Source organism: Garra rufa, chromosome 11 (assembly GCF_049309525.1).
Source record: "Garra rufa chromosome 11, GarRuf1.0, whole genome shotgun sequence".
NCBI lineage: Eukaryota > Metazoa > Chordata > Actinopteri > Cypriniformes > Cyprinidae > Garra > Garra rufa.
Window position 1 is genome coordinate 49,008,554 of NC_133371.1, and position 20,360 is coordinate 49,028,913.

A 20,360-nucleotide genomic window follows, 5' to 3' on the forward strand; every position below is an offset into this window, starting at 1 on the left:
TTTTGATTTGAGTCCATCAAGAAAATAAAAAAATATATATATAAATATAAAATATATAAAACATTTTTATTTGGTATAAATCATCTGATTGATTTAGATCAATCAATAAAAATAGAAAATAATTTAAGATTAATCATCTTTATTTCAATTTCAAGTATTTCATTTTCATTCACTGAATTGTAGAAAAACTTTTCTTTTATACTTGAATTTAATATCAATTTGCAACAAAATTGCAATTTGTTTACAAAAATTATTTTGTATTAAGCAAATTAAATAAAGATCATGTTCCAATGAAGATATTTACAAAGTTGCATACTGTAAATTTATCAAATCTTAATTTTTGATTAGTAATATGCTAATATACGGACTTCATTTGGACAACTTCAAAGGTGATTTTCTCAAAATGTTGACTTTTTTGCACCCACAGATTCTAGATTATCAAATAGTTGTATCTCAGACGAATATTATCCTATCCGAACAAACCATCCATCAATGGAAAGCTTATTCATTCAATCAATTTCAAAAAACACATTGACCCTCATGACTGGTTTTGTAGTCCAGGGTCACGTTTGATGTCAGTCTGATTCATTTATTTGATGTGAATCATCTGATCTTTTGAAAATAAACAAATGTAAAATATGTAGAACATTTCCGACTGAATTCGCAAGATAAATGCAGATGCGATGAAATAAAATGACTTTTTTTGTGCTACAAGTCATGTCAGCTCAGCTTTAAACGATGTAATGCGTGGTCCTGATTTTTGCTAAATACTCTGATTTAACGAGCGTCCTTGAGCGGGATTGTGACGTTTATGGTGTGTTTGGGTGTGATTAGAGTGACTATTCTGCACAGATGCTTTCTAAGGCCACGTTCGCTTCCTCCAGCACTTCCCCTTCCGTCATGAAGATGTCAAACGCTGCAGATACCACACCGCAGAGGCCCTTTAAATCTCAGCGCCTTTTAATAACAGGATCCGAGAGATGAAAGAATGAGAGCTTGTACAGGGTTTGTGCCAGCTGTGAGCGTGGCTGTCTATTTTAGCGCTCTTTACTGGAGGACTCTGCGTGTTTACGGTCTAACCTTGACCCTTAAGGCTCTGGGTGTCGCTCGTTTCGTTTCCCTCGTGCTGATGTCGGCGCTCAGATGTGCCGTAAATCACAGCTGATGCAGATTCACCTCACATGTTTGTGTTTTTATTGAGATGTGATCTGTCGGATCTTTTTTTACTTGTTTTCTGATCCAGCAGGTGAAAATGTGAGATATAAAGTCAAAACTGAGATATATTCTGACTTTATATCTCACAATTCTGAGAAAAAAGGTCAGAATTGCGAGATACAAACTTGCAATTGCGACATGTGTGTGTATATATATATATGTCGCAATTCTGACTTTTTTTCTCAGAATTATGAGATATAAACTCACAATTGCCAGTTATAAAGTAAGAACTCCGAGACATAAAGTCTGTATAAACTCACTATTGCGAGAAAATATCAGGATTGCGAGTTTATATCTCACAATTCAGACTTTTTTTCTCGCAATTGCAAGTTTGTATCTCGCAATTCTGACCTTTTTTGTCAGTTTTGACTTTATATCTCACACTTCTGACTTTATATCTCTCAATTCCGAGAAAAGTCAGAATTCTGAGTTTATATTTCTGTTGATATCTCACAGTTGTGACTTTATAACTTTACTAACTTTTTTTCTTGCCATTCTGACTTTTTTTTTCCTCAGAATTGTGAAATATAAACTCACAGTTGCGAGTTATAAAGTCAAAATTGTGAGATAAAAAGTCATAATAAAATATAAACTCACAATTCTAACTTTATATCTCAGTTTTGACTTTAAATCTCGCAATTCCGAGAAAAAAAGTCAGAATTCTGAGTTTTATTTCAGTTTATATCTCACAGTTCTGACTTTATAACTGCCAATTATGAATTTATCTCTTTATATCTCAAACTTGCAATTGCAAGAAAAAAGTTTATATCTCACAATTCTGACTTAATATCTCACAGTTCTGGCTTTATATCTCACAATTTTGAGAAAAAATTCAGAATGGTGAAAAAAAGTCAATTGCGAGAAAAAAAGTCAGAATTGTGAGATATAAACTCGCAATCCTGACTTTTTTTCTCACAATTGCGAGTTTGTATCTTGCAATTCTGACTTTTACTCACAGTTCTGACTTTTTTTCTCAGAATTATGAGATATAAACTCAGAATTCTGACTTTTCTCGGAATTGAGAGATATAAACTCACAATTGCAAGTTTGTATCTCGGAATTCTGACCGTTTTTCTCAGAATTGTGAGATATAAAGTCAGAATTGTGATGAAATATCTCACAATTCTGACTTTTTATCTCAGTTTTGACTTTATATCTCACACTTCTGACTTTAAAACTTTACTAACTTTTTTTCTTGCCATTCTGACTTTTTTTTCTCAGAATTGTGAAATATAAACTCACAGTTGTGAGTTATAAAGTCAAAATTGTGAGATAAAAAGTCAGAATTATAACAAAATATAAATATAAAATATAAACTCACAATTCTAACTTTATATCTCAGTTTTGACTTTATATCTCGCAATTCCGAGAAAAAAAGTCAGAATTCTGAGTTTTATTTCAGTTTATATCTCACAGTTCTGATTTTATAACTGGCAATTATGAATTTCTGTCTCATAATTCTGAGAAAAAAGTCAGAATTGCGAGATTCAAACTTGCAATTGCAAGAAAAAAGTTTATATCTCACAATTCTGACTTAATATCTCACAGTTCTGGCTTTATATCTCACAATTTTGAGAAAAAATTCAGAATGGTGAAAAAAAGTCAATTGCGAGATACAAACTTGCAATTGCGAGAAAAAAAGTCAGAATTGTGAGATATAAACTCGCAATCCTGATATTTTCTCGCAATTGTGAGTTTATATCTCACAATTCTGACTTTATATCTCTTTAAATCTCAATTCTGACTTTTTTTTCTCAGAATTATAAGATAAACTCACAATTGCAAGTTATAAAGTCAGAACTGTTAGACATGAACTGAAATATAAACTTACAAATCTGACTTTTTTCTCACAATTTTGACTTTTTAATCAAAATTGTGAGATACAAACTCACAGCTGCGAGTTATAAAGTCAGAATTGTGAGATATAAACTCGCAATCCTGACTTTTTTTCTCACAATTGCGAGTTTGTATCTTGCAATTCTCACTTTTACTCACATTTTTTCTTGAAAAAGAGTTTATTTCTCAAAATTGTGAGATATAGTCGCAGTTCTGACTTTATAACTCGCAATTGCGTATTTTTATCTGACAATTCTGACTTTTTTTCTCACAACTGCGGGTTTGTATCTCGCAATTAACTTTTTTCTTGCCATTCTGACTTTTTTTTCTCAGAATTGTGAAATATAAACTCACAATTGCGAGTTATAAAGTCAAAGTTCAGTTGCGAGTTTTATAAAGTCAAAAAAAATGTCTGTATTGTGAGTAAAAGTCAGAATTGTGAGATACAAACTCGCAATTGGGATGAAAAAAGTCAAAATTGCAAAAAAAGAAAGAAAGTGTGAGATAAAAATTCGCAATTACGAGTTATAAAGTCAGAACTGCGACTATATCTCACAATTTTGAGAAATAAAGTCACAATTGCGTTATATATACTTGTAAGTTTAAGAAAAAAAGTCAGAATTGTAAAATATAAACTTTTTTCTCGCGATTTTGACTTTTTTCTCAGAATTGCGAGTTTATATCTATATTTTTCTTAAAATTACGAGTATATATCACGCAATTGTGACTTTATTTCCCAAAATTGCGAGATATAGTTGCAGTTCTGACTTTATAACTCGTAATTGCGACTTTTTATCTCACACTTTTTTTTCCGCAATTTTGACTTTTTTCCTCCCAATTACGAGTTTGTATCTCACAATTCTGACTTTTACTTACAATACAGACATTTTTTTCTCAGAATTGTGAGATATAAACTCACAATTGCGAATAATACAGTCTGAATTGCGAGATATAAAGTCAGAATTGAGATAAACTCCCAAATCTGACTTTTTTCTAGACTTTTTTTAAAAGAATTGTGCGATTAAAAACTCACAATTGCATGTTATAAAGTCAGAATTGTGAGATATAATGTCAGAATTCTGACCTTTTTTCTTGCAATTCCAAGTTTGTATCTCACAATTTACTTTTTCTTCATCATTCTGACTATTTTTTTCTGGCAATTTTGACTTTTTTTCTCGCAATTGCGAGTCTGTATGTTGCAATTCTGACTTTTACTCATAACACTGACATTTTTTCTCAGAATTGTGAGATATAAACTCACAATTGTGAATAATAAAGTCTGAATTGTGAGATATAAAGTCAGTATTGTGAGAAATAAACTCACAATTCTGACTTTTTTCTCACAACTCTGACATTTTTTTTCACAATTATGAGTTTATATCACACAATTGTGACTTTATTTCTTAAAATTTCAAGATATAGTCGCAGTTCTGACTTTATAACTCGCAATTGTGACTTTTTATCTCTGACTTCTGACTTTTTTCTCGCAATTGCGAGTTTGTATCTTGCCAATCAGAATTTTACTGACATTACTTTCTCAGAATTGTGAAATATAAACTCACAATTGCGAATAATAAAGGCAGAATTGTGAGAGAAACTTGCAATTCTGACTTTTTTCTTGCAATTGCAAGTTTATATCATGCAATTGGGACTTTTTATCACTCAATTCTGACTTTTTTTCTTGATATTACGAACTTATGTCACGCAGTTGCGAGATATAAAGTCAGAATTAAGATAAACTCGCAATACTGACTTTTTTCTAGCATTTTTGACTTTTTTTAAAGAATTGTGCGATAAAATTCACAATTGCGAGTTATAAAGTCAGAATTGTGAGATATAATGTCAGAATTCTGACCTTTTTTCTGACTTTTACTCACAATACTGCCATTTTTCTCAGAATTGTGAGATATAAACTCACAATTGTGAATAATAAAAGTCTGAATTGTGAGATATAAAGTCAGTATTGTGAGAAATTAACTCACAATTCTGACTTTTTTCTCACAATTCTGACTTTTTTTCACAATTACGAGTTTATATCACACAATTGCGACTTTATTTCTTAAAATTGCGAGATATAGTCGCAGTTCTGACTTTATAACTCGCAATTGTGACTTTTTATCTCCAACTTCTGACTTTTTTCTCGCAATTCTGATTTTTTTCGCAATTCTGACTTTTATCTCGCAATTCTGACTTTTTTCTTGAAATTAGGAGTTTCTATCACAATTGCGACTATTTCTCAAAATTGCGAGATATAGTCGCAGTTCTGACTTTATAACTCGCAATTCTGATTTTTTTCGCAATTCTGACTTTTTTCACAATTACGAGTTTATATCACACAATTGCGACTTTATTTCTTAAAATTGCGAGATATAGTCGCAGTTCTGACTTTATAACTCGCAATTGTGACTTTTTATCTCCAACTTCTGACTTTTTTCTCGCAATTCTGACTTTTTTCTTGAAATTACGAGTTTCTATCACAATTGCGACTATTTCTCAAAATTGCTAGATATAGTCGCAGTTCTGACTTTATAACTCGCAATTCTGATTTTTTTCGCAATTCTGACTTTTATCTCGCAATTCTGACTTTTTTCTTGAAATTAGGAGTTTCTATCACAATTGCAACTATTTCTCAAAATTGCGAGATATAGTCGCAGTTCTGACTTTATAACTTGCAATTCTGATTTTTTTCGCAATTCTGACTTTTTTTCACAATTACGAGTTTATATCACACAATTGCGACTTTATTTCTTAAAATTGCGAGATATAGTCGCAGTTCTGACTTTATAACTCGCAATTGTGACTTTTTATCTCCAACTTCTGACTTTTTTCTCGCAATTCTGACTTTTTTCTTGAAATTACGAGTTTCTATCACAATTGCGACTATTTCTCAAAATTGCGAGATATAGTCGCAGTTCTGACTTTATAACTTGCAATTCTGATTTTTTTCGCAATTCTGACTTTTATCTCGCAATTCTGACTTTTTTCTTGAAATTAGGAGTTTATATCACAATTGCGACTATTTCTCAAAATTGCGAGATATAGTCGCAGTTCTGACTTTATAACTTGCAATTCTGATTTTTTTCGCAATTCTGACTTTTTTTCACAATTACGAGTTTATATCACACAATTGCGACTTTATTTCTTAAAATTGCGAGATATAGTCGCAGTTCTGACTTTATAACTCGCAATTGTGACTTTTTATCTCCAACTTCTGACTTTTTTCTCGCAATTCTGACTTTTTTCTTGAAATTACGAGTTTCTATCACAATTGCGACTATTTCTCAAAATTGCGAGATATAGTCGCAGTTCTGACTTTATAACTTGCAATTCTGATTTTTTTCGCAATTCTGACTTTTATCTCGCAATTCTGACTTTTTTCTTGAAATTAGGAGTTTCTATCACAATTGCGACTATTTCTCAAAATTGCGAGATATAGTCGCAGTTCTGACTTTATAACTTGCAATTCTGATTTTTTTCGCAATTCTGACTTTTTTTCACAATTACGAGTTTATATCACACAATTGCGACTTTATTTCTTAAAATTGCGAGATATAGTCGCAGTTCTGACTTTATAACTTGCAATTCTGATTTTTTTCGCAATTCTGACTTTTATCTCGCAATTCTGACTTTTTTCTTGAAATTAGGAGTTTCTATCACAATTGCGACTATTTCTCAAAATTGCGAGATATAGTCGCAGTTCTGACTTTATAACTTGCAATTCTGATTTTTTTCGCAATTCTGACTTTTATCTCGCAATTCTGACTTTTTTCTTGAAATTAGGAGTTTCTATCACAATTGCGACTATTTCTCAAAATTGCGAGATATAGTCGCAGTTCTGACTTTATAACTTGCAATTCTGATTTTTTTCGCAATTCTGACTTTTTTTCACAATTACGAGTTTATATCACACAATTGCGACTTTATTTCTTAAAATTGCGAGATATAGTCGCAGTTCTGACTTTATAACTTGCAATTCTGATTTTTTTCGCAATTCTGACTTTTATCTCGCAATTCTGACTTTTTTCTTGAAATTAGGAGTTTCTATCACAATTGCGACTATTTCTCAAAATTGCGAGATATAGTCGCAGTTCTGACTTTATAACTTGCAATTCTGATTTTTTTCGCAATTCTGACTTTTTTTCACAATTACGAGTTTATATCACACAATTGCGACTTTATTTCTTAAAATTGCGAGATATAGTCGCAGTTCTGACTTTATAACTTGCAATTCTGATTTTTTTTTCGCAATTCTGACTTTTTTTCACAATTACGAGTTTATATCACACAATTGCGACTTTATTTCTTAAAATTGCGAGATATAGTCGCAGTTCTGACTTTATAACTCGCAATTGTGACTTTTTATCTCCAACTTCTGACTTTTTTCTCGCAATTCTGACTTTTTTCTTGAAATTACGAGTTTCTATCACAATTGCGACTATTTCTCAAAATTGCGAGATATAGTCGCAGTTCTGACTTTATAACTTGCAATTCTGATTTTTTTTTCGCAATTCTGACTTTTTTTCACAATTACGAGTTTATATCACACAATTGCGACTTTATTTCTTAAAATTGCGAGATATAGTCGCAGTTCTGACTTTATAACTCGCAATTGTGACTTTTTATCTCCAACTTCTGACTTTTTTCTCGCAATTCTGACTTTTTTCTTGAAATTACGAGTTTCTATCACAATTGCGACTATTTCTCAAAATTGCGAGATATAGTCGCAGTTCTGACTTTATAACTTGCAATTCTGATTTTTTTTCGCAATTCTGACTTTTTTCTCGCAATTCTGAATTTTTTCTCGCAGTTCTGACTTTATAACTTGCAATTCTGATTTTTTCTCGCAATTCTGACTTTATAACTTGCAATTCTGATTTTTTCTCGCAATTCTGACTTTTTTCTTGAAATTACGAGTTTATATTACAATTGCGACTATTTCTCAAAATTGCGAGATATAGTCACAATTCTCACAATTCTGTTTTTTTTTCCTCTTAATTACAAGTTTATATCACGCAATACTGACTTGTGAGATAAAAAGTCTTGTTATTTTTTATTCAGCAGCAGAAATGGTCTGATCTGATCACTTGGTGAAGTCAGTAACACACATGATGTGAGGAATCATTCATTTCTTGAGCACAAGCACTGCACTCAGCTTCATCTGTTCTAGAGGTTTGATGAGTTTGAGCTGGAGTTCTGGTGCTGGTGGAGTTTATCTTTGTGTGTGGCGTATGTATTTGTGCGTGGCAGACCGGTAGTCAGCCGTTTACAGTCTGAAGGTAATTAAAGCGGCTCCAGTGCTGGAGTTTACCGTGGTAAACGGTGGCCGTTATGAGCCTGCGGTGGCGCTCTTAAAGTCCCAGAGTGCATCTGTGCGTTTGGAGGACACATGCTGCGTCCCTTCCTCCACATGGGGTCCACATGAGCCCCGCCGCAGGAGTCTCACAGGAATGTGACACACAAACAGTTACAAACTGTTGGGAAATATATTCCCTCATCTTACTGTAAATGTCCTCTGAGTCTCTGCTATTTCCTCAGACTTTTGCTTCAGTTGTTATATAAATGTTTCTATAGCACAATTGTCGATTTTTCTTGAATGCCAAAAATCATTAGGATATTAAGTAAATATTTCCTGCTGTAAATATATCAAAACTTAATTTTTGATTAGTAATATGCATTGCTAAGAACTAGATGCAGAGGTTTTAGATGTCTAATATTGTCTAATAACTTATCACATAAATATTAATTAAACCAATGTGTGAAACAGATGTGAGAACAGCTTCACATCCAGTCTGAGTGTGTTTCATCGTATGAGTTTGACTGTTTGGAGAATTTAGTTTAGATTCTGATTCATTCATTTGATGTGAATCATCTGATTGTTTGATTTGAGTCGAGATCCATCAATAAAAATAGAAAAAATTTACAATTAATCACACTTGATTTGGAAAGTGTTTCATTTTCATTCACTGAACTGTAGAAAAAGAGTCAGAGATGATTATTGATGATTACAAAATATAAAATATATGTTTAAAATCTAAAACCTTTCATTGAATTTGCAACAGAATTTTAAAAATATTAATTTTGTGAATCTGTTTCCACAAAGATTATGTTTTTATGTCAGAATGATTTATTTATTTGATATGAGTTGATTTGAGTTAATCAAGATGCAAAAAAAAATCTAATTTTCGATTTTAAAAACACATATCAATTGATTATTTAAAATATAAAACATTTTCATTGAATTTCCAGCTAAAATAATTACTTTTATGTAATATAAAATAATTTAAGATTAATCACCTTTATTTTAATTTCTAGTATATTATTTTCATTCACCGAATTGTAGAAAAATAGTCATTACACATGATTATTTAAAATATAAAATTTATTTCTGTTAAAATATAAAATATCTGCTTAAAATATAAAGATTTTCAATGAATTTGCAACATAATTGAAAAAAAATTACATTTTGTGAATCTGTTTTCACAAAGATTATGTTTTTATGTCAGACTCGATTTGTTGATTTGAGTTAATCGAGATGCAAATAAAAAATTATTTTAGGTTTTAAATACACATATCGCTTGATTATTTAAAAAGTAAAACATTTCTAATTGAATTTCCAGCTAAAATAATTACCTTCATGTATTTTGAAAGTATTTTGATCTGATTTGAATCCATCAAGAAAATAAATATAAATATAAAATATATGAAATATTTGTATTTAATGTGAATCATCTGATCTGTTTGATTTGAGTCCATCAACATCCATCAATAAAAAAAATAACAATTAAGATTAATCACCTTTAATTTAATTTCAAATATTTCATTTTCATTCACTAAATTGTAGAAAAATAATCATTAACTTTATCAAAAAAAACGATATTTTTTATATTTGAATTGAATTTCAATTTGCAACAAATTTGCAACTTGTTTACAAAAATCATTATTTACAAGATATTTTGTAAATTGCCTACCGTAAATTTATCAAAACGTTATTTTTGATTAGTAATACTGCATGCATTGCTAAGAACTTCATTTGAACAACTTTAAAGGTGATTTTCTCAAATGATTCTATGATTAGTTTCTAACATGATTCTAGCATGATTAACATATTGTTAACATGATTTAGATAGATCTACAATCTACACTCCCTACTCCATAATGGCAAAGCAAAAAATAGGTTTTTAACATTTGTGCAAATTTATTAAAAATAAAAAACTGAAAAGATCCCGTTGCATAAGTATTCATACCCTTTTCTGGGACACTCAAAATGTATCTCAGGAGCATTCATATTGCTTCTAGATGTTCCTACACTTGGAGTGGAGTTAAACTGTGGCAAATTCATTTGAATGAGTCTGATTTAGAAAGACACACACCTCTCAGAAAAGGTCTAACAGCTGAAAATGCAGCAACATAACAAAATGTGAAAAAAATGAAGGGTATGCATAATTTCGCAAGGCACTGTAAGTCTATGGGATTTTCCCCAGTTTTAATCGTCATTTTCTAGCTCTAGGAGGAGTTGATCATTTTAGTCTCAGAAGTTTGAATAACATTTTAGACCAGAGGGTTGAGAAGGTCCGGTTGAATTCATTCCGGTTGTATCTTTATGTGTCAGTCATGATGATCTGAATTCATAATGATCATGTGATCTCATCATTCTGGATTATTATCTCATAAATAGGCGCCGCACACGATGATGTTTGAGGGCCGTGGGCAGATGAAGTGATCTTAGAGCTGGTGTGTGTTTGTTGGCTTTATAAGGGAGACGCTGATCTGGATGGAAAGAGAGCTTGAAAGGTTTCCAGCATGTCCATAAGCTGCTGGCTGCCGCTCCCAGTGCATCGTGGGAAACTCGTACGGAGAGCGGGAGACTCTGCCATAAAACAGCGCCGCAGATGTCCATCCAGCGGCTTGCGACTGTATTTCATCTGATTGTTATTTATTATATGAGACTTTAGGACACTAACTACTGCATCTTATTTATGACAGAAGTCAGAATGTGAATCTGAAATATAAACAAGATCCAGGTGAAACACACAGAGAGCTGCTTTGTCTGAATCACCTGAACGCTGCAAAAAATGATGTTCTTACTCAGTGTTTCTGTCTTGTTTGCCAGCAAATATCAAGATGCATTTACTTCAGACGTTAAATGGTGGAAGATATTAAGTCTCGTTGCTTTTTAAACAAAATATAACAGCCTGGTTACGAACATTTATAATAAAATAAACATTTACAAAAACTATACAAACACCAAAAACTGACCAAAAAAACTAAAACTCGAACCAAACTTAAAATAAAAATAAAATAAAAGCTAATTCAAAATATTAATAAACTTAATTGATATTAAAATAAATGCTTAAAAACATTTAAAAAATGCTAAATAAATTTGAACTGAAACTAAATATAACAGCTTTTTTATTTCAGCTGGTTAAAAACATTTATAATAAAATAAAAATGTACAAAAACTATATAAACACCAAAAACTGACAAGAAAAGCTAAAACTCGAACCAAAATTAAAATAAAAATAAAATAAAAGCTAATTCAAAATAATAATAAACGTAATTGATACTAAAATAACACTGCTTAAAAACAAGAAAAAATATCTACACATTTGAAACAAAATATAAAAGCTTTTTATCTCAGCTGGTTAAAAACATTTATAATAAAATAAAAATTTACAAAAACTATATAAACAAACCTAAAAACTACTATAGCTGATAAAAACAAAACAAAATTGCTAAACCTCAAACCAAAAGTAAAATAAAAGCTGATTCAAAATATTAATAAAAACTTAACTGATACTAAACTAACACTGCTTAAAAACAAGAACAAATATCTGCAAGTGCTTCTAAAAAAATCAACTAGGGAAACAAGCTTTTTCTTGTTTTATGCATAGATTTGCTTAATTTTGCTTCTCAAGTGAATGTATCTTGGATTAAAGAATGCTGGGATATTTGTACTGGAGAACAAGGCAGAAATCCCAAATAATTTTTTGCAGTGTAATAATTGTGCTGGTTCAGTCAAGGGCTTGAAATATCAATAAATTGAGGCGGAATAATTGGAGGCCATTGGTTGTGCACAGACGTGTGTGTTCTGCTGCGTGTGAAGGTGCTTTTGTTAAAATTCGCCCATTATGGAGTGTAAAATATCCCGGGCCGCCGTAACTGTAGCCGTCGGGTCAGTCCGACTGCGTCTTTCCTGCTGCCAGCTTCATTCTCGCTGCTGAACCACAAACTGGAGCCGTCCGTGGCTTCAAAGAGCTCTCACTGTGGAGAGGATATTACATATCACAGGAGACGCTGATCCGTCAGGATGAAACTCTAGAGGTTTGGTGTTTCCGTCATGCGTCCAGCTGTCACATCCGCGCCGTTGAGCAATATCCGTGTGATGATGATGGATGATGATTACATGATTCTTCACCATCATCTCCACCTGCGAGGAGAAGTGTCTTTATAAGAGCACTGAACATCACTGAAACACCGTCAGCTTTCGGCAGCAGCGAGTCTGAAGGGAATCTCAGGAATGCTGAAATCCGTGTTTTGGTGTTTCTCCGGTGCCAAACAGGCCGGATGTCCTACAGAGAAAGAGAGAGAGAGACTCTGGGAACTAAATGACCTGGATTCAGGTCTTCCTTCAGGTCCTCCTGGGAAAGTCCTACTTACATGTCTGAAAGTTATTACTGTCATCTGTCTGAAGAGATTTTGGTTATGATGATCAGTGTTGGGGAAACGTACTTTTAAAAGTAATGCATTACAATATTGAGTTACTCCCTAAAAAAGTAACTAATTACGTTACTTAGTTACTTTTTATGTAAAGTAATGCATTACAATATTGATTTACTCCCTAAAAAAGTAACTAATTACGTTACTTAGTTACTTTTTATGGAAAGTAATGCGTTACAGTATTGAGTTACTCCCTAAAAAAGTAACTAATTACGTTACTTAGTTACTTTTTATGGAAAGTAATGCGTTACAATATTTAGTTACTTTTTATGAAAAGTAATGCGTTACAATATTGAGATACTCCCTAAAAAGTAACTAATTACGTTACTTAGTTAATTTTTATGGAAAGTAATGCCTTACAATATTTAGTTACTTTTTATGAAAAGTAATGCGTTACAATATTGAGATACTCCCTAAAAAGTAACTAATTACGTTACTTAGTTAATTTTTATGTAAAGTAATGCATTACAATATTGATTTACTCCCTAAAAAAGTAACTAATTACGTTACTTAGTTACTTTTTATGGAAAGTAATGCATTACAGTATTGAGTTACTCCCTAATAAAGTAACTAATTACGTTACTTAGTTACTTTTTATGGAAAGGGTTGTGTTTTACAATATTGAGATACTCCCTAAAAAGTAACTAATTACGTTACTTAGTTACTTTTTATGGAAAGTAATGCATTACGATATTGAGTTACTCTCTAAAAAAGTAACTAATTACGTTACTTAGTTACTTTTTATGGAAAGGGTTGTGTTTTACAATATTGAGATACTCCCTAAAAAGTAACTAATTACGTTACTTAGTTACTTTTTATGGAAAGTAATGCCTTACAATATTGAGTTACTCCCTAATAAAGTTACTTTTTATGGAAAGTAATGCGTTTCGATACTGAGTTACTCCCTAAAAAGAAACTAATTATGTTACTTAGTTACTTTTTATGAAAAGTAATGCATTACGATATTGAGTTACTCTCTAAAAAAGTAACTAATTACGTTACTTAGTTACTTTTTATGAAAAGTAATGCCTTACAATATTGAGTTACTCCCTAATAAAGTTACTTTTTATGGAAAGTAATGCGTTTCGATACTGAGTTACTCCCTAAAAAGAAACTAATTATGTTACTTAGTTATTTTTATGGAAAGTAATGCATTACGATATTGAGTTACTCTCTAAAAAAGTAACTAATTACGTTACTTAGTTACTTTTTATGAAAAGTAATGCCTTACAATATTGAGTTACTCCCTAATAAAGTTACTTTTTATGGAAAGTAATGCGTTTCGATACTGAGTTACTCCCTAAAAAGAAACTAATTATGTTACTTAGTTATTTTTATGGAAAGTAATGCATTACAGTATTGAGTTACTCCCTAATAAAGTAACTAATTACGTTACTTAGTTACTTTTTATGGAAAGGGTTGTGTTTTACAATATTGAGATACTCCCTAAAAAGTAACTAATTACGTTACTTAGTTACTTTTTATGGAAAGTAATGCATTACGATATTGAGTTACTCTCTAAAACAGTAACTAATTACGTTACTTAGTTACTTTTTATGGAAAGTAATGCATTACAGTATTGAGTTACTCCCTAATAAAGTAACTAATTACGTTACTTAGTTACTTTTTATGGAAAGGGTTGTGTTTTACAATATTGAGATACTCCCTAAAAAGTAACTAATTACGTTACTTAGTTACTTTTTATGGAAAGTAATGCATTACGATATTGAGTTACTCTCTAAAAAAGTAACTAATTACGTTACTTAGTTACTTTTTATGGAAAGGGTTGTGTTTTACAATATTGAGATACTCCCTAAAAAGTAACTAATTACGTTACTTAGTTACTTTTTATGGAAAGTAATGCGTTACAGTATTTAGTTACTCCCTAAAAAAGTAACTAATTACGTTACTTAGTTACTTTTTATGAAAAGTAATGCATTACGATATTGAGTTACTCTCTAAAACAGTAACTAATTACGTTACTTAGTTACTTTTTATGGAAAGTAATGCATTACAGTATTGAGTTACTCCCTAATAAAGTAACTAATTACGTTACTTAGTTACTTTTTATGGAAAGGGTTGTGTTTTACAATATTGAGATACTCCCTAAAAAGTAACTAATTACATTACTTAGTTACTTTTTATGGAAAGTAATGCATTACGATATTGAGTTACTCTCTAAAAAAGTAACTAATTACGTTACTTAGTTACTTTTTATGGAAAGGGTTGTGTTTTACAATATTGAGATACTCCCTAAAAAGTAACTAATTACGTTACTTAGTTACTTTTTATGGAAAGTAATGCGTTACAGTATTTAGTTACTCCCTAAAAAAGTAACTAATTACGTTACTTAGTTACTTTTTATGAAAAGTAATGCATTACGATATTGAGTTACTCTCTAAAAAAGTAACTAATTACGTTACTTAGTTACTTTTTATGGAAAGTAATGCCTTACAATATTTAGTTACTTTTTATGAAAAGTAATGCGTTACAATATTGAAATACTCCCTAAAAAGTAACTAATTACATTACTTAGTAACTTTTTATGATAAGTAATGCGTTACAATATTGATAAGCAACAGGTAAGCAACAGGCTAATTTAATGCTAATTATATTAGAAACATGATTAGCAACATGCTAACTACATGTTAATCATGCTAGCAACATGTGAATCATATAATCTATCTACCTAAATTTTTAAACTTCAAGCTTTTGTAACTCCTTTAAACTTTCAGGCTAGGCTATCTAACCAACCTAATGTTTGTCTGTTGATTAACTTTTTAATATGTTATAGATTGAAAGTAACGTCCATCATTTGTATTTTGTGTCTGAAAGGATTTTGGTCAAACAAGAAAAACATGTTATGTTTATAACTGTTGCAATACCAATAACTAAACCAATAAAAATAATGATAACTACATTTTCATCCAGACCAAAATTGGTTTACTTTAACAGTAACTGGAATAACAACTATAGATCAATAATTTGAATGATAACTATATTAATGATAAAGACAATGCATTTTACGAAATTTAACCTCAAAACGTTATAATCTATAACCTTAATGGCAAGTATATTCCATTGATTTTGTCATCTGCCACTGTAAATGCTGAAGTTGTTTAGAGGGATTCTGATTGACTGTCAATGTTTTAATTGTTTATCAGCTGGGGGAAAATTGTTTGATTCTTTGTATTGTGCATAGTTTGAAAGTCATTATCAAGATTTGTATTTTGGTCCAACTTGTTGGAGAGTTTCATAATAACTTATTTAGTCAAAAGTTTGTCTGATTTTGATCTGTTTTTAATTATTGACAAACAGGGTTGCCAAGTCCACAGATTTAAAGTTTTTGAAGTCCGCGGTTTAGAGCGATCTTCCTGTAACACTATTTCGATTGAGAGGATAACAGCAGAAAAATACAAGAATGGGTTGGTTTTGTTTCACAGACCTGGCAACCCTGCTGGCAAACATTCCTTCGTCTCCAGCGAGCGCTGTGTGTTTGTGTTTGAGTTCACAGATTATGAATCAGTAGTGCTGCACTCCAGACGTTTTTCTGGTGATCTGGACAGGGTTTGACAGAAGGTCAGATGCTGAGTGACCGCTGGCTCTGACTTCAGTAAGGGATTATGGGTGTTTGTGTCTGTGCCTCCAACAGGCTCACTGGCTCCAGACTGTTTTTCTCCATCATTTTCTCATTTTGAGTTTTTCTCTGTCTTTCTGTCCTTTTTCACTCCTGTCTTTCCGCACCTGCTTGCTAAACCTGCGGTTTTACAGTCTGGGCTGGATTTATGAAGCGATGAAAAGAGAAATATATTCCCCGTGTCCAGCGCTGACATCTGATTAATAGTCGTTTCCGGCCATGTCAACGTCACATCATGAAAACAGACGTACAGTGTTCGGAAGAGATCAAGCTGTCCAAACCATTAGCCAGATAAAGTGATCACATGACAGTGTGGCAGAGGTCAAAGTGTGTCTGTGTTCATTAGAGGTCACTGACTGTGTTTCTGTCTGTTTTTGTGTGTGTCAGAGTGCTGGCTGCGACGATTTCCTGGGTTCTGGGAAGATTCCGGATAAGTGTGGCGTGTGCGGAGGGGACAACAGTGCGTGTAAGCTCATCTCCGGCTTGTTTGAGCACAGTCTGTCTAAAGTGGGCTATCACAAGATCGTGGAGATCCCGCCAGGAGCCACCAAGATCAACGTCACCGAGATGGTGAAGAGCAGGAACTACCTGGGTAAGAAAATAGAGATTCGCTTCAGGAACCATAACTATAGCAATTGCTATAATGATAACTATAACAATTACAATGATAAATTTGTGTCCCTGGACCACAAAACCAGTCTTAAAGAGGTCTTTGGATGCAAAACTCACTTTTCCATGTTGTTTGAACATTATTGTGTGTTGGCAGTTTGTGAACACAACCACCCTACAATGATAAAAATCCACCCAGTGGTATTTTCTTAATCTTTAAACGTAATATCCCCTTTTTAAAATCAGCTCATTCTCAGCTTCTTGTGGGTGTGACGACACACAGACAGAGGCCCCTCCCACGATAGTTGATTGACATGAGCGCTTTACCTTAGCCCCGCCCTCACCAAGCTGAAACAGTCCGACTCAGATCGCCATTGTGTGACTCAGGTACAGAGGAAGACTCTAATTGAGCGACTGATGTAATAATGAACACAGCAGTAGTCATTTACTCCTGACATCTGAGCCGCTGAAGACACAGAGAATTAACGTTACTTTCGTTTTTGAAAGAAAAGCTCCGATCCCGATCTACATATGCGTCTATGTTCGTGCAAATCATTCGTGATGCAGCTTCACCCACAGCAGAAGAGAGTATAAGGGTTTTTATGCATCTTTGCAAATGGCCTTTCCTTAATAATGTGAGAGTAACTATAACCATAACCAATGACTGTTATGATAACTATAGCATTATGACAATTACTGTAATTACTGAAAACTCCTCTGCAGTAAATGGGTGCAGTCATAATGGGAGTCCAAACAGCTGATAAAAACATCACAATAATCCACAATAACCCACTCCAGTCCATCAGTTAACATCTTGAGAAGACAAAAGCTAAAACTTACCTTCATTAAGGCGTTAAATACGCGTCCATAATCCATAATAACGCTTCCTCGAGTGAAAAAGTCCATCTCCTGTTGTCGCTCACATCAAAATCCAGCCACATATTTGTTTAGAGCTGTTTTGGCTTGTAAACTGTGCTTGATCTGTGCAGATTTCTTTCTTGATTCAGACCAGACCACTTTTTCACATGAGGAAGCGTTATTATGGATTATGGACTCCTATTTTAGTTAAAAATATTAATGATGGATTTGTTTCAGCTTTTGTCTTGTCAAGATGTTAACTGATGGACTGGAGTGGTGTGGATTACTTGTGGATTATTGTGATGTTTTTATCAGCTGTTTGGACTCTCATTCTGACGGCACCCATTCACTCCAGAGGATCCATTGGTGAGCAAGTAATGGAATGACACATTTATACAAATCTGATCTGATCTGTCAATGGTTTTTTCATTCATCAGCTAAAAAAGAAACATTTTAACAGTGATTCCAATTATACCATTCTTCTGTCATTATTTTTTATAGTTGGAATGTGTAATTCTGAAAACATTATTGTTACAGTTTTAATTATTGGAATGAAAGGCTCTTATTTTCTAGCTCCTTATAACCAGCCTTCATCACACCATCACATGTTTACAGTTTCTGTCACATCACACAGATTGAACTAGAGTTCTGATTGGCTATAATTACGTGGCTTAAAAAGCGTCTTAAAAAGTCAAATCAGGATCTGTTTTCTCCAACTATTTCAGAACCCCTCACTTTAAACCAGCTCCTAACCAACATACGCTTGTAAAACACATCAGATCTGTGCAATTACAATGCAAAACATCCTAACGTATATTTCAGTCTCTGTAAGTGCCGGTTTGTTAGTTAAAGACCCAGACTGAATGAGTTTTTATAGTCACTGCTGTAATGAATGTCACGCTGCTGCTCAGCGGTTTCACGGCTGCGCAGATAAACGCATTCCCCATCATTCAGCCTCCAGCTCAGCGTTTCTAATTCAACAGTGTGACGCTTTTGCTGCTTGTTTCCAGTAGCTGAACATGGTTTGTGTTGCGGAGGATCAGATGTCAGTGCTGCAGGACTAACCGCGGCTTATTCAATGACAAACTCAGCGGAGGATGGAAAATTCTTTTCTCACAGTGTCCGGATTTTCCTTCTGCTGATTTATGAGCCACGGGATTCAATAAACATCCCACGTAAACACTCAGAGAGCAAAGATGAGCCGTGTGCTGGCCTGAGGTCACTGAGCCCGAGCTGTGTGTGTTATTCAGCGAGCGCTTTGAGTTTTATGTGTGTGTCAGCGTGTGTCAGAAGCACCGTTAACTGCTGAACTTCCCTGTCAGCAACAATCTGGCCATAACTCTGAGCAGCTACTGTGTGTGTGTGTGTGTGTGTGTGTGTGTGTGTGTGTGTGTGTGTGTGTGTGTGTGTGTGTGTGTGTGTGTGTGTGTGTGTGTGTGTGTGTGTGTGTGTGTGTGCAGCCCTGCTCAGCCGGTCTGGACGATCCATTATTAATGGAAACTGGGCCATTGACCGTCCAGGAATGTATGAGGGAGTGGGAACGATGTTCACGTACCGACGGCCCAATGAGATCAGCAGCACTGCGGGAGAGTCCTTCCTGGCTGAGGGGCCGACCAATGAAATCCTGGATGTGTTTGTGAGTGAATGAATATCTATTGTTGGCACTTTCATTGTAACACATTTTTAAGTAATATTATATTAATATAATGTTTTATTTTATTCTTTTAACTCTAATAGAATTTAGAGTTAAGTATTGTTATTATTAGGAGCCAAGCACCGAAGGTTCGAAGGCACCTTTTCTATCTGTTAAGATATCTGATTCTTCTTCCGTTTCTTCCTCTATTGAATCTATGGAAGCCCATTGAACCGCTTGCTGGAAAGTTCTGAAATTTGGCACACTGATAGAGGACAGTCTCAACATTAACCATAGCAAGTTTGGAGTCTCTAACTTAAACTCTCTAGCGTCACCACTTGTCCAAAATTTCACTCATGTTTATACTAATAGCTTTTGAACCGTAAGGTCTAGAAGGAAAATTTTTCCTCTCAATTCTTGGCTCATGCCGAGTCAAATGAACACTTAAGGTCTGTGTATGTTATCTCGTCTGAAATTTTCGCTTGTTAAAAAATAAACGTTTACACAATGCCTCCAAAACTTTCGTCTGTCATAAAATTCAGATCAAGTTTGATTTTCTGCATTTTCGCATCCATAGCAAGCATTTTGATAGAAAAGGATTACAAATAGGAAAAAACTTGTCAAAATGCATAAGAAATTCTCGGACTTAAAAAGTCGTAAGGTTTAGTTTTTTAGCTATTTTTAATAATTCAAAAACCCTACTTTTTCGAACTCGTCCTAGACAGTTTGTCTGATTTTCATCAAAATTGGCTCAGATCATCTTCAGACCATGCTGGCAAAAAGTTACGGAATTCAAGTTGATTAGTCAAACTGTTCTCAAATAACGCACAAACGAATTTGACGAAAAGCACACAA

General features: G+C 33.1%; 1 protein-coding gene across 2 annotated transcripts in view; it reads left to right on the top strand.

The window, feature by feature from the left end:
• The window catches only part of LOC141345641 (thrombospondin type-1 domain-containing protein 4-like), a 47,000-nt gene that overhangs the window by 14,728 nt on the left and 11,912 nt on the right, over positions 1 to 20,360 (top strand). For both annotated transcript variants that reach the window (XM_073850526.1, XM_073850527.1), the window contains 2 exons: positions 16,793 to 16,997; positions 19,333 to 19,508. In XM_073850526.1, the coding sequence (XP_073706627.1) occupies positions 16,793 to 16,997; positions 19,333 to 19,508 (381 nt within the window). The remainder of the gene's footprint in view (positions 1 to 16,792; positions 16,998 to 19,332; positions 19,509 to 20,360) is intronic.